This window comes from Drosophila willistoni (genome assembly GCF_018902025.1).
Source record: "Drosophila willistoni isolate 14030-0811.24 chromosome 2R unlocalized genomic scaffold, UCI_dwil_1.1 Seg167, whole genome shotgun sequence".
NCBI lineage: Eukaryota > Metazoa > Arthropoda > Insecta > Diptera > Drosophilidae > Drosophila > Drosophila willistoni.
This window is the reverse complement of record NW_025814050.1, coordinates 20,089,226-20,101,753: the sequence shown is the minus strand read 5'-3', so window position 1 is coordinate 20,101,753 and position 12,528 is coordinate 20,089,226. Positions and strand designations below refer to the sequence as shown.

The following is a 12,528-nucleotide window of genomic DNA, read 5'->3' as shown; positions in this document are numbered from 1 at the left end:
CTTCATGTTTAAGGACCACGGCGAACGAGACGGGCAAATCATGTTTTTCAATTGACATTTGATAAAATTGTGTTAGTCGCCGCCACGTCTCCTTCCAGGACTTTCCTCACCATCACCATCACCATCACCATCACTACGACTCTTCTTGTCCTCTACACTGATTTCTGTTTTTTTTTTCATCGTTAAGCGTTAGCGTTGATGCGATTAACTTGGCCGGAAATGGTAGATGTGAGTTTTTCTGCAGTTGACCAGAATACTCTTTGATTGTATTGAGCATACAAGAAGTAAGTTAAAAAAATGATTCAAATGGAAAGAGCTCAAGTGCAGAATTAAATAAAAATTATAATTTGTAACTTAAAGAATTTGTATACTTCAACGGAATGTAAATCTACTGGAAGCTAAAATTTAACTTCATTTTAGATTTCTTTTTAAAGAAAATTACTAAACTTTCCCAGGTAGAGTAGACAAATATTGTTTGTCTTTTGACATATGATTTATGTCACACTTAATTATACTTTTCCTTTTTTTCCCAATCTATTCCAAAATTCGTTTACTTTTTTGCTTTCGAAATAACTAATTTATCAAATTAAGTAATGAAAGACAAGCAAAAAACATATCTTAGTTGAATGGAATGTTTAAATACATATATTTTAGAAAGAAAAAATTTAACTTTTTCCAGTTAGGGCAATCGAAATTCGTTTACTACCATATTTTTGTGTTTCTTTTTTCCTTTTTAGTGCTGTGAAAAATTATTTTAAAAATGTGCAATAAAGAAATATTTGGTTAAACTTGTTTCAAGTGCAGCATAATTGAATTGTCAGAGGCTTTCAGTTCATCAGGCCCTCGTTACGCAAAATGGCCGACATATCAAACTGCAGCAGGACAATGAGATATGATGTGGCGGCACTTACAGTCTGCAATAGTGTGGAGTCAGTGAAATGGGGTTAAGAGAAAATTGTTAGTGCTTGGTTTATATTTACCGAAAAGATGAACGTATAATCCAGGGCAAAGAGGCCAATGCCATTGAATTGAAAATAGCCTTCCCAGTGAAGAAATTGCAATGTGAATGATTTCATTTTGTTGTAGAACAAATCATTGCTGAGCATAAACGCTGGTTTCTTTTGCATTATCTCATGGACAATCATGGCCGACTGTTTCGAGTGATTGTTGGCATTACAACAGAGCCGCAGAACGATATAGGCCACCACCATGGAGGTGAAGCTCCAGATGACATACAAATAGGTCACATAGTCGAGCAAACGACTCTTGCCACTCACTATGAAATTGACCTTGGTCTCCAGGAATATACCAAAAATACTAATCACAAAACAGGCAGCCATATAGGGTACACATTGTGGTCCGAATTCGCCATTTGTTAGGACACTAAGCGAAAGGATTTTGTCGTGCAGCTTAAATAGATCCGGCAAATTGGCCTCCGATGTAATACTGAAGGCAAACTATAACAATGAATTAAATTGAAATGAATGGACAAAAACTCACCCTGTATTCTCGGTAACACTCCCATTGTCATAATCAAAATCATCTTCATCCTCATCATTGCTGGTGTCCATGTCATCGTCATCGTTCTTTTGTTGTCCTTGTCCCTGCTGTCCCATGGCTGCTTTCTGACGTTTCATTTCGTTGGCCAACTTTTGTTCATTACCAATTGTCGTCTTGCTTTCGAGTGTTTGGTTTGTGTTTTTCCTCTCATCCTGCTTCTTACCCTCGCTCTCGATATCAAAAACGGTTATTGGTCCATGACGATGTCGTGCCTCTTTATTAATTTTCTCAAACAATGTGTTTATCTGCTCGAATCTCTCCGATATCACAGAGACATGGTAAATGAATTCACCTTGTATGATACTGCCAGCCATATAAGGGAAACTAGAGACCATAAATGGTATAATGGCATAGGTTCCAAATGTCCTGCAAATAAAATAAATCAATTAGATAATTTGAAAACCAAACATTGTATTCTTTCAATGATTTCCAAAGTTTCGTACTTACATATACAACTCCTTGATATCATAGTAGAGGGCAAAGGCAAATACGCAGAAGAGAAATAGCCAAGTGAAATGATATGTGACACTATGTTTCACAGCTGTCACACGAATCTTGTCCAATTCAGCAACTCGTCGACACTTCACAATGACGTCATCGATCTCATTCAAACGTGCCTCGAATTCAATGAAAAACTGCTTTCGACGATATATACTCATCATGGTTACTGTGAGATACAGAAAGGCACCGAGATGCATAAAAAGGTTGCTACTGAGACGACAAACACTATTGCAGGAATCCAAGAAGATTAGACCGAAGGCATGCATAAAATTAATGCCCAAATAGCAGGCCAAATACAGCACCGGAACCACAACCATCATGGCATAATCCAAAACGACATTCGTATCCAATTGCTGACGATTGAATGGTATAAGGCCTATGACCTAGAACAAGGATGCACAAATTCTTTAAATATATTTTATTGCAATTTCTTGTAAAACTTACCATAGAAAACAAATTCATAATTTGTATCATTTTGCCGTAAGTTAATTTCGTTTGTTGTTAACTGTTTCATTTGTTGTCTACAACTGAAATTGATTCATTCGGAAATGAAAGGGGGAAAAAAGGGTTAAATATTTGTATACCTAATAGCTATTGTTCATGTGTATGCGTATGCTTAAGATAAATATCTTTCGGAGTGGCATAGTTAGGAAACTAAATGCTTTTAGCTTATTAAATTTATACACTGAACAAAATGTCATTTTAGTATTGGTAAGCATTAGCCATGGTAGGTTTTACTTTGATAATTAGATATCTTTTAGTTAGGTTTTTAAATATGGAATAAAAAAGCATTTATTTATGAAATAAATATTTAAATATTGTATTTGAGAGCTTCATAAATGAAGTATCTATTAGATATATATCTAAATTAGTGGCAAACTCATTACATTTGCATTTCATATATTGATTTTAGAGCTCTCTGTGCGGAGTTGGTAGAGCTTAATGCTTAATCCTTTTAAAGACAACAAAGCACACACACACACATACATACCTATATCAATTTGTTTCTACCTTGATGTAAATCTAATAGTTTTCACATATTTTCACTCCTATATTTTACTTGCTAATTAAACAATTATAACTTAGTACCGCCTAGCACACTAAATTAACAACTACATACACCCACAACCTGCACATCCTTTAACACATGTCTCTCACCATGTGCGTGTGTGTGAGTATGTGAAAGTATATCCTTCCTCTAAGAAAACCCAATTAAAAGCAAAGCTTCGACAAGAGGCCAAAAATGAGAGGCAATAGCCAAAACTGTCGGCACGAAGCGGCTGCGGGTGCGGGGGAAAGGATGATAAAATGCAAATTTCCCTTGAGTTAAAGACAAACTAAGCCTCAGCTGTAGAGGAAAAAAGGACATGGTTGTTGTTGTTGTTGTTGCTGTTGGTGGAGCAGCAAAATGACAAGATTTACAACTATTAGAAACTATGAGAAATGGTTGCGTGACTTTTGCAACAGACTTGAAAAGTGATGAAGAAAAGTTTTGGCTTCCCTACAATTAGTTGGCAAAGCTTGCAAATTTCATAATCTTCTTATCGATTCAAGCAAAAATCAGTTGCAACATAGATTTTCTTGACTTTGAGCCCGCAAAGTAGTAACTATATGAATTTCTAATGAAACAAAATTACCAAAATGTAAATATTTAACCATAACTAAACTTAAACTTAAGATCGCAGATCCAGTTTAATAGTTTTTTTTAAGCTGGATGGACGAAATATTTCCCGATTAGACATCGTACCATTTCTTAACATTAAAAAATTGTTTTTTTTTAAATAAAAAATTTGTTTAATAAAAATCGATTTACCAAATTAAATTTTTGGAATTTTTATTTTAGTTCTTTTTGGAAGTTTTACTCAATTCAAGCCATTTTCTGTGCATAAAAAATAAAAATTAAGTTAACGTATTAAGCGGAAAGTTGTCAAAAACTAAAAATATTCTAAAATTTTTTGAAATATGTCTAAATTTGCAGTTCGAGAAGTCAAACCATGGCCGACAATGTGTTAGTATATTATGTATTTTAATTTTGAATATTTAATATTCAAAGTTAGTTTTAACTGAAGATTTTCATGTCATAAGTAAAGAATAGAGCAATTGAGCCTTTAAACTATTCTTTTTGGCAAAGCTCTAAAAAACTCGTATATATAGTTTTCCATAGTTGATAAGATTGGATAAAAGAATGGTAAATTCTAAAAATTCATTGAAGGTCATAGCTGCTATAAAAATATAGTTGCTTGTAAAATATAGTTATGTTGATAGTTTACAACTATATTCTATACTGAAGATAATACTAAGAATAATAATTCTGTTAAGATATCTACAATTCATTAACTTTCAACCTTAACTAAACATTTCTTCGACGTTCTCTTGTAAAAGCAACAGGCTTACATTAGAAATTTGAAAACAATTCAGATACATACTATAAGGCATTTTGAATGTCTCTGATTTCGTAAAAGGTGTCATTAGCTTTGAGGTTTAGTTGTGGCTCACGTTGTCATCATTTCAGGCTCAATTTGAAGGTGTTCTTGGTACTAGTTAGTCTTGCCTTTTGCCTCTGCATAGTTAATAATTGAGTTTGCAACAGAGGCACGCACACAAAATTCGATGTCTGAGGGAAACGCACACACACACTCAAACACAGAGCCACCCAATTCACTGGCAAAGAGTGAAGAGCAAAGACAAACAGCTTTGCCAGCTTATGCCTGTGCACGCACTAAGACCACAGGCACAGCACAAGTACACACAAACACACACATCGTACACACACATGTATCGCACACTTGTGCAAGTAAATAACTAATGAAATGGCGCCTTGATAATATTTGCCTGCAAACGCCTTCTTTGGTCCCAACTCTGTATATAGTATCTATGATGGGTTCTCGTATGTAGATTTATATCTGCATTGCGGCTTATCATTTACCAGAAAGACTTTAAATTTTTACTGACTCAAAAAGACCACCCACCATTTGGCAATTTGCTTAACATTAGTTTAGTTAAAGAAAGAAAATTGCCGGCTGAAATCTTTTGACGCTTTATAGTCTCTCGTTTTGGGGTTTGCCAGTGATTTTATTTGCTTCTCCCTTTGGCTATATCAATAAAATGGCGGTCATAAAGTGTAACCCAAAATAAAAAAAAAAGAAAGGAGAAAAATGAGTTTTACTTGCGGCACTCAATATGCCACGCCTACTCAGCCAATGGTAGACTAGTACGCCATCATAGTTACTCAATCAAGCGGCTTCTTCATGGCTATAATGAGTTTGTTTGCCCAGAGATTTTGGCTAAAAAAGATTTGCGTAAACGCCTTGAAATTGCTGCTACCAAACATGAGGGGGGAGGGGAGGAGGAGAGGTATGGAGTTTTTTGGGGGTATGCTGTTAAAGTGAAGCATCTTGTTGGTGTTTGGTATGCTGGAAAATCTTTGGGGAATATTCAAAAGATATGGTTTTTTAGCCCAAGGGCTGAGAATAATTGAAGTTCGCTCAGAAATGTTATTCGATTTAAGTGAGCATGTAAGAGGAGGAAGAATGTACTTCACATGGAAGGAAACTTTATCCTCCTCTTTAATATTTGGGTCAAAAACAAATTAATCAACACAAATTCGACCAAAAAATATTGTTTTTGTGGTCAACTTTGGTAAATAGAAGTGAAAACACAAAACCTGATTAGCCAAAATAATTATTTTAAGTACACTGTTTGTTTTTGCACCCAAGAGGCTATCTTCCTCTCTCTCTCTCTCTCTCTCTCTCTCTCTCTCTTTCTCTTACTTTGGTTGGGTGTGTGTGATTTTTATTGCTTGTTACATAAATATTTTATTAAAAACCATTCATAACCAGCATTCGGTGTTGACAGGACACCAAACCCAAGTGAATGCACCACGTGTCCACCTCACAGAGAAAGAGAGTGAAACCAAAGAAAGAGATGGCATATTAATGTAAGAGAGAGTTAGAGAGAACAAGTGAAAGCTTTTCACCACAGCAGCCAACGACAAGTTTGTGTAAACATTTAGCACAAATGTTGAGCTCTGCTCGAAAATGTTATTTTTTTCGTTTTTGGTTTTTGCCTTGATTGCAATTCGCGAAACGGAAAGTGGAAAATGGAAAATGTCAAATGCCAAGGATGAGGAGTCTGTTTGATACATTTGGCTATTTGAGCTGGGGAAATCTCTCTGTAGGGAATTGACCATATAAAAAGATTATGAGTAAAAGTTAAGAGTCAACCAAAAGCTGATGACCTACACACGAAATGCAAACCATTCCAAAAGTAATAAAATGACATAAACAATAAACAAACATCAACAAGATCCTTCATCAAAACAAGTCTTTTATCAATTTTTATGCATTTTTTTAAGTAGCCAAGTTGAGTTTAGTACAAATCCGTTTCCATTTCTTTAATGGCAATTGCTCTACTCAAAAAAAGTTCATATTGATAGAATTAAAATAATGACTTTGGATTCTTTAATTGGTTTCCCCGAAGTTTTTATAGTCAATCCATTGGATGCAACTAATTGTAAGTTATTTATCTGTATTTGATACCATTAATACGCTTAAACACACAATTAAATTCGATACTAAAGAAAGAAACAACAAAAGGATTAAAGAACTCTTGCCAAGTGGCTCTTGGCTGTTAGATCATTTTAGCTGTTATTGAATGGCTTGCAAAACGATTATAAACTTTTATATATATTCAAAAGGGAAATTCTGTCTCCTAAAAGAATATTTTATACCTTAATATTAATAAGTCAATAACATTTCTTTGCTCCTCACATTAAGCGAATATTCAGAAAATGAAGCTCTTTATAATAAAGGCTTCATATATTTAAGTTATTTATGCGTATCTATAAGTATAAGAAAGATATTGATATAACTTTATATATTCTTTTTTGTATTGCTTGATATTCTATATTTAACAGTTTTAATTCTATCATTTCGCTTCATAATGGTGTATAAATATAATTTATTGTTACTAACTTAGTTTCATGGGACTCGACGGGAAGTACTTGATATTGTTAATGAAGAATTGATTGAAACAGTTCTTTTCAAACTAAAGTAATTTTCATAAAAATAAATCATCTCGTTGGGTTATTGACATTTTTAAATTGAATCAACTTTTTAGGTTATTGACATGTTTAAAAACCACAAGTTTATTTCTTTAGCATTAGTCATCGTTTTCTTTGTCTTCTATATTTATACTCTAGAAATACTAGTAGAATAAAATTCTGATAATAGAAACAAGATAAAGAGAAAATCCAAGACATTAACAGATCCATTTGCTAACTCTTAATTGAGATTTCTGAAATGTCAACGAATATTTTACAACATTTGGTTTTAACTTAAATATTCTTTAAACAAATCCATGAAGCTTGATTTATTTTTGTAGTTTGCCTAAAAGTATGCTTTACTTTTGACACTTGAATGAAAGAAAGATTTTTTCGATCTGCAACTGATCGATGATTGCGTTTTGCTTATAGGAAACATAAAAAAAGCTGAAACAAAGCGTGTTGTTTGTTGTTATTTGCTCGAATGGTGGGAGGCACACCATTTCGCCGCCCCATTGAATAGTCGTGGGTTAAGCGTTAAGCGCACCGGTTGTGCGTCGGTCGGTCGATTGCCAAGCATTTCATTATGTCAAGGCAGCATAATAATAGTTATAGTAATAACAATGATAATAATAACAATGAAGAGCAAAACAAGGATGTCAGGCTATTCTTGCTGCCTCCCAGTGTAACCACTCCCATTCCACTCGGTGCCCCTTCTGCAGCTGCTCAACAACATTTCATTGATGATTTGACAATGAAAAAGAAGGAACAGAAACAACGACGTTTATGGCGTGTGCCCTGGTTCATTTTGTTGATATGTTTTGTGCAGGTACTGTGTTTCTTGTTGTTGTTGTTCTTGCTTCTTTCTGTAGTTTTGTTGCAGTTTGCAACTGCTCCACATAGCTAACGCGGCGTATGAGTGATGTGTGTCAAATCTTTTGTTCTATGAAATTTCATTTATTGCCGAGATTCCATGCTTTTTTTCGATTGAATTCTCTGAGATTTGTTTATTCACTGACTTTCTCAAGAATTTGTTTGTTTTATTCGCGTAAACATATTTCTTCGGAATTAAGTGTGCTGGAGCCAAACAAAAATTCAGTGCTGAGTGTTTATAGATTTGCGGTGATTAAATTATGCTCTCGTATTCATAAATAGTCGTGGCACTTGCGGTTTTTGTGTTTGTTTGGATGAAAGTATGAAATTAAAATAAACTTAAGGGATAGAATTTTAGTTTTAGGAAAAATTTTACTTTTCGGAATAAACAAATGAAATAAATATTTATACATGAAATATGTTTGAATATATGTTTAAATTTCAGCTGACAAGGGGAACTTCAAGTATGTGATATCAATTCAATACTTATATCAAAATAAATGTAGAAGAAATTTGAAATTTTTTCACTTAAGTTTAGTATTCTCCCCAAAATATTTTAATAAAAATAAGCTTCAAAGAGATGTTTTTAATGTATTCCCTAGTACTCCTACAACAAGATTAAATCCTTTTTTTACTGACAGATTTTTACATAAATCGAAAGACACAAAAACATGCCGATAAATATTGGGAAATTGTTAGCGAACAAAAAAATTTGGATGAAAGTGCGATAAACATATTCCAATATTCGGTTTAAACAATTACCGACTAATAAATAAACAAAAAAATAGATGAAAAATGAGCTTAATATATTTGAATATATTCAAATTCGGATAAATACGTAAACAAATACATGCAGAAATAGTAAGACAGACAAAGAAAGCATAAAAATAAAGAAGTTTATAGAGAAGTAATAGGTTAAAGTCAGAAGAATTTGCTAAGTATTACTTAGGCATAAAAACCAAATTTAAATCAATAAAGTAATTAGCCAATCTTCCCTTTTGGATTACACTCTTAAATGCCAAAGTCCCACAAGTGTTTGACCCAAATTTTCTTTCTCTGGATTTAATTACCTAACATATTTGCTTGATACGCACAATAATGCCAACTGACAATCGGCAATTGATGTTGAAGATTGTTTTAAGCCCAACCCACAATAAGACCAAATCGAAACGATATTCATTGCAATATTGCACAATCTGTGCGAACCCAATCGATCGAACGCTAGCTGACTGGTTAAAGTTTTATTGCCCATTTTAGTCATCTGGCTTAAATGTTTTGTGGCAATTGGCATTTGTCATATTTGGTGTTGATGCAGTGTGTGTTTGCTGTTGTTGAATCTTGATGCATGATGCATCGAGCTTTGGTGTTGAGTGGCTGCTGTCAAGTCATGCGGTGCAAGTTGAAAGGCATCTTGCCACCACTCACATCACAGTGCATACGGTGCAACACTTTTGCATCCATTCCGCTTTACACTTGGCCAGCCACAAAATGAAAGTGACAGATTCTTGGCTCGAAGAAACTCGACAACAAAATAGAGTTGCAAAATATGTTATTTTAATAGTTTTTACAAAAGAAATGCATGAAAACTTGAAGGATTTTTCGAGTTATGTTTGCATTTATTCATTTATTTTACTCTTAATAAGTGCAAAGACAAGATTGTAGTTGTTCACTTTTCGAGAAAACATATAAGAAGTTAATTTATACGAAAACTTTTGACATTTGTTTGAAATTTTATAATTCTTTTTGGGGGAGTCGCCATAGTGGAGTTTCAATGTCGTTTAGACAATGTGGGTCAATTTTCAGTTATACAACGGAGATTGTTAATGGATTTCAAGAACTTTTTTTGATCGATTTTATACTTAGAAGAAAAATATGCATGATCCCCAAGCATTCAAAACTTCCGTAGAGAATTAATAGATATAATAGAAATCACTTTGATGAGTCTATTTGGACTCCTTGTGTTGATTAAAAAATTATTACTTGATTAAAGGAAATGTCGAGAAAGAGAAAAATAGCATATAATACAAAATAGGATTGAATGAATCAATCGACTACATTCCAAACACGAATCGAAATGAATCCTGATTCAAAATATGAATATAAAAGGAATCGAAATTGATTAAAATTAGACTTTTTATACCATACACCCATAGGGTGAAATGGTATATTAAAGTCGCCAAAATGTATGTAACAGGCAGAAGGAAGCACCTCCGACCCCACAAAGTATATATATTCTTGATCAGGATCAACAACCGAGTCGATCTAGCCATGTCCGTCTGTCCGTCCGTCCGTCCGTCCGTCCGTCCGTCCGTATGAACACCTAGATCTCGGAGACTATAAGAGCTAGAGCCACCAAATTTGGTATGCAGTCTCGTGTAGTATGTACGCTTATCGAGTTTGTTTCAAATTTTTGCCACGCCCCCTTCCGCCCCCGGAATTTACAAAAAACCGATTTTCTTAAAAAGTATAACAGATAGAAACATCAAATTTGGTTTGTATACTCGTTTAGTTAGCGCGCAAAAAATAATTGTTCCATCTTTTTGCCACCCCCCCTTCCGCCCCCGCAATTTACAAAAAACAGATTTTCTTAAAAACTATGACAGCTACCGACATTAAATTTGGTATGTAAGCTAGCCTAACAGACGCGCAGACATTGACTATTTAATCATTTTGTCACGCCCATTTCCGCCCCCGAAAATTAAACAAAACTGATTTTCTCGAAAACTAACAAAGCTAAACTCACCAAATTTAGTATGTATATTGGCTTAGTATGCGCGCAGAATATATATATTTTAATATGTTGCCACGCCCACTTCCGCCTCCATAATTTAGAAAAAACCGATTGGCTCTTGCAATTTTTTGACCATCGCAATCAAATTCGGCAGACTAATTAATCTTATCTATTTCTACCAAACTACCAAATTTTATTGAAATCGGACTAGAAACATGCAAAATATGCGTATGAACGTATTTTGCTACGCGATGCATAAGGGCAGAATTGGCCGTTGGCTAGTGGCGGCGCTAGAGTACTTGTGTGTTTGTAGAGTGAGCGAGATAGCATATGGTATGAGGGCATGTTAAAGCAATTTAATAGACATACATTTGGTTTTCGAAATTTTAAATATTTGTTTCACCTGGTGTATGGTATACCCAAGTCGGCGAGACGACTTACTTACTTCATTAGTCAACTCATCAATAGAAGTCGTCGCTAGATTAGTATTTTCTCCCCACAAAAAACTGATTAATGATTAGAAAACAAACTCATTTAGGACTATTTTAACCTGATTCGTATACGATTAAAAATTTAATTAAATGTAGTGTATATATAGAAAAATATAAAAAACTTCTTTATCTCACTCTTCTTTTAGATTGCCCTCCATTTTGTAGCCAATGCTTGCCTGCAAAAACTTTTAATTTATCAACCTGAATCGGAATATTGGCGTTATTTTACCTATATGCTGCTCCATGCCGATACTTGTCATTTGTCTTTGAATATATGTTTGCAGGTTAGTCGAACTTCTTAATGAATCTTGTGAAAAAGATAAAAAAAAAATCTCAAATGAACTTTGTTTTTTTTTCTGCTCTTTACAGTTGTTCGTTGGCTGTTGTCTGGAATTGGAGCAAGGTCATTGTCGTTTGTCTTTGATCTATCTGCTGGGTGGCTTGTGCGGTTCATTGGCCCACAGTTGGTTGCAGCCAGAACTGTTGCTCTTGGGTGGCTCGGCGGGTGTCTATGCCATGATGTCTAGTCATATACCACACCTGGTTTTGGTCAGTCAACTATGAAGAAGCAAACAATTTACAATTTTAAACGAATTGGCTTTTTATTTTTGTATTTTCAGAATTTCCATCATCTATCGTATCGCTATGCTCGTATACTCTCCCTAATGATACTCTTTTCCACTGATATGGGCTTGACCATATATCATTTTCATTATCATCTTAATCGAAATCCACGCATCAGTCTGGAGGCTCATTTAGGCGGTGGAATTTCGGGTCTGTTAGGTGGTTTTGTCATCTATCGCAGAGTTGCCAGTTTGAAAACATATTTCTAAACAATTTTCTATGGTCTCAAATTTACTTTTAGAATGCCAATAATAAAAACAAAACATTAAAAAATTTCATTTGTTTTCAATTTTGGTCAGGCAAACATATTTTCTATGCCAAATTTGCATGGTTATTGCTCATTATGGACTGTCGATTTTATGGTGCTCAATTGGAACATGGAGTCATTTAATTATTTGTTCAACACTTCTGACGTTAATGAGACCTATTTGAAATTGTTTTTCAATTGACTTGACAATTGACTCATCGAAATGTTTGCTGCGATTGAATTGGAAATTTCATTTATAATCATTTAATTGGTGTGAGTAAATAGAAAAAAATGCCTTAGATCTTTAAAAGGTTGAGTTTTAATTAAAGATTCCACATAAGTTGTAGAATGTGACCGGAGATGATTCAATATTATTTTAGGAATCCTATTCCATTATACATTGATCTGTATTTTATTCTACCAATGTGTGCACAGAGTAGTATACAATCCTTTCGCCTTT

At 34.2% G+C, this 12,528-nt stretch overlaps 2 protein-coding genes across 2 annotated transcripts; one reads left to right on the top strand and one right to left on the bottom strand.

The window, feature by feature from the left end:
* Nucleotides 1-778: 778 nt before the first annotated feature.
* LOC6642125 (gustatory and pheromone receptor 33a) lies at nt 779-2,535 on the bottom strand. The gene is made up of 5 exons (XM_002065469.3): nt 2,506-2,535; nt 2,008-2,444; nt 1,501-1,926; nt 981-1,446; nt 779-914 (listed from the first exon to the last, which is right to left on the bottom strand). Exons 1-5 carry the CDS (start codon nt 2,533-2,535, stop codon nt 828-830), a joined length of 1,446 nt encoding a protein of 481 aa, XP_002065505.1. The 3' UTR covers nt 779-827.
* A 4,971-nt stretch (nt 2,536-7,506) lies between these two features.
* Nucleotides 7,507-12,113, top strand: LOC6642284 (protein rhomboid). The gene is made up of 4 exons (XM_002065468.4): nt 7,507-7,931; nt 11,344-11,481; nt 11,567-11,746; nt 11,818-12,113. Exons 1-4 carry the CDS (start codon nt 7,689-7,691, stop codon nt 12,028-12,030), a joined length of 774 nt encoding a protein of 257 aa, XP_002065504.3. The 5' UTR covers nt 7,507-7,688; the 3' UTR covers nt 12,031-12,113.
* The last annotated feature ends 415 nt before the right edge of the window (nt 12,114-12,528 follow it).

Bases quoted from the DNA above. Each gene is read 5' to 3' on its own strand.
- LOC6642125 (XM_002065469.3), bottom strand. From the start codon at position 2,535: ATGATACAAATTATGAATTTGTTTTCTATG. The intron at 1,927-2,007 runs GTAAGTACGAAA...TTTTATTTGCAG, and splicing joins GATATCAAGGAGTTGTATAT to GACATTTGGAACCTATGCCA. The intron at 915-980 runs GTAAATATAAAC...ACACTATTGCAG, and splicing joins ATTATACGTTCATCTTTTCG to ACTGTAAGTGCCGCCACATC.
- LOC6642284 (XM_002065468.4), top strand. From the start codon at position 7,689: ATGTCAAGGCAGCATAATAATAGTTATAGTAATAACAATGATAATAAT. The intron at 7,932-11,343 runs GTACTGTGTTTC...CTCTTCTTTTAG, and splicing joins TGTTGATATGTTTTGTGCAG to ATTGCCCTCCATTTTGTAGC. The intron at 11,747-11,817 runs GTCAGTCAACTA...TTGTATTTTCAG, and splicing joins ATATACCACACCTGGTTTTG to AATTTCCATCATCTATCGTA.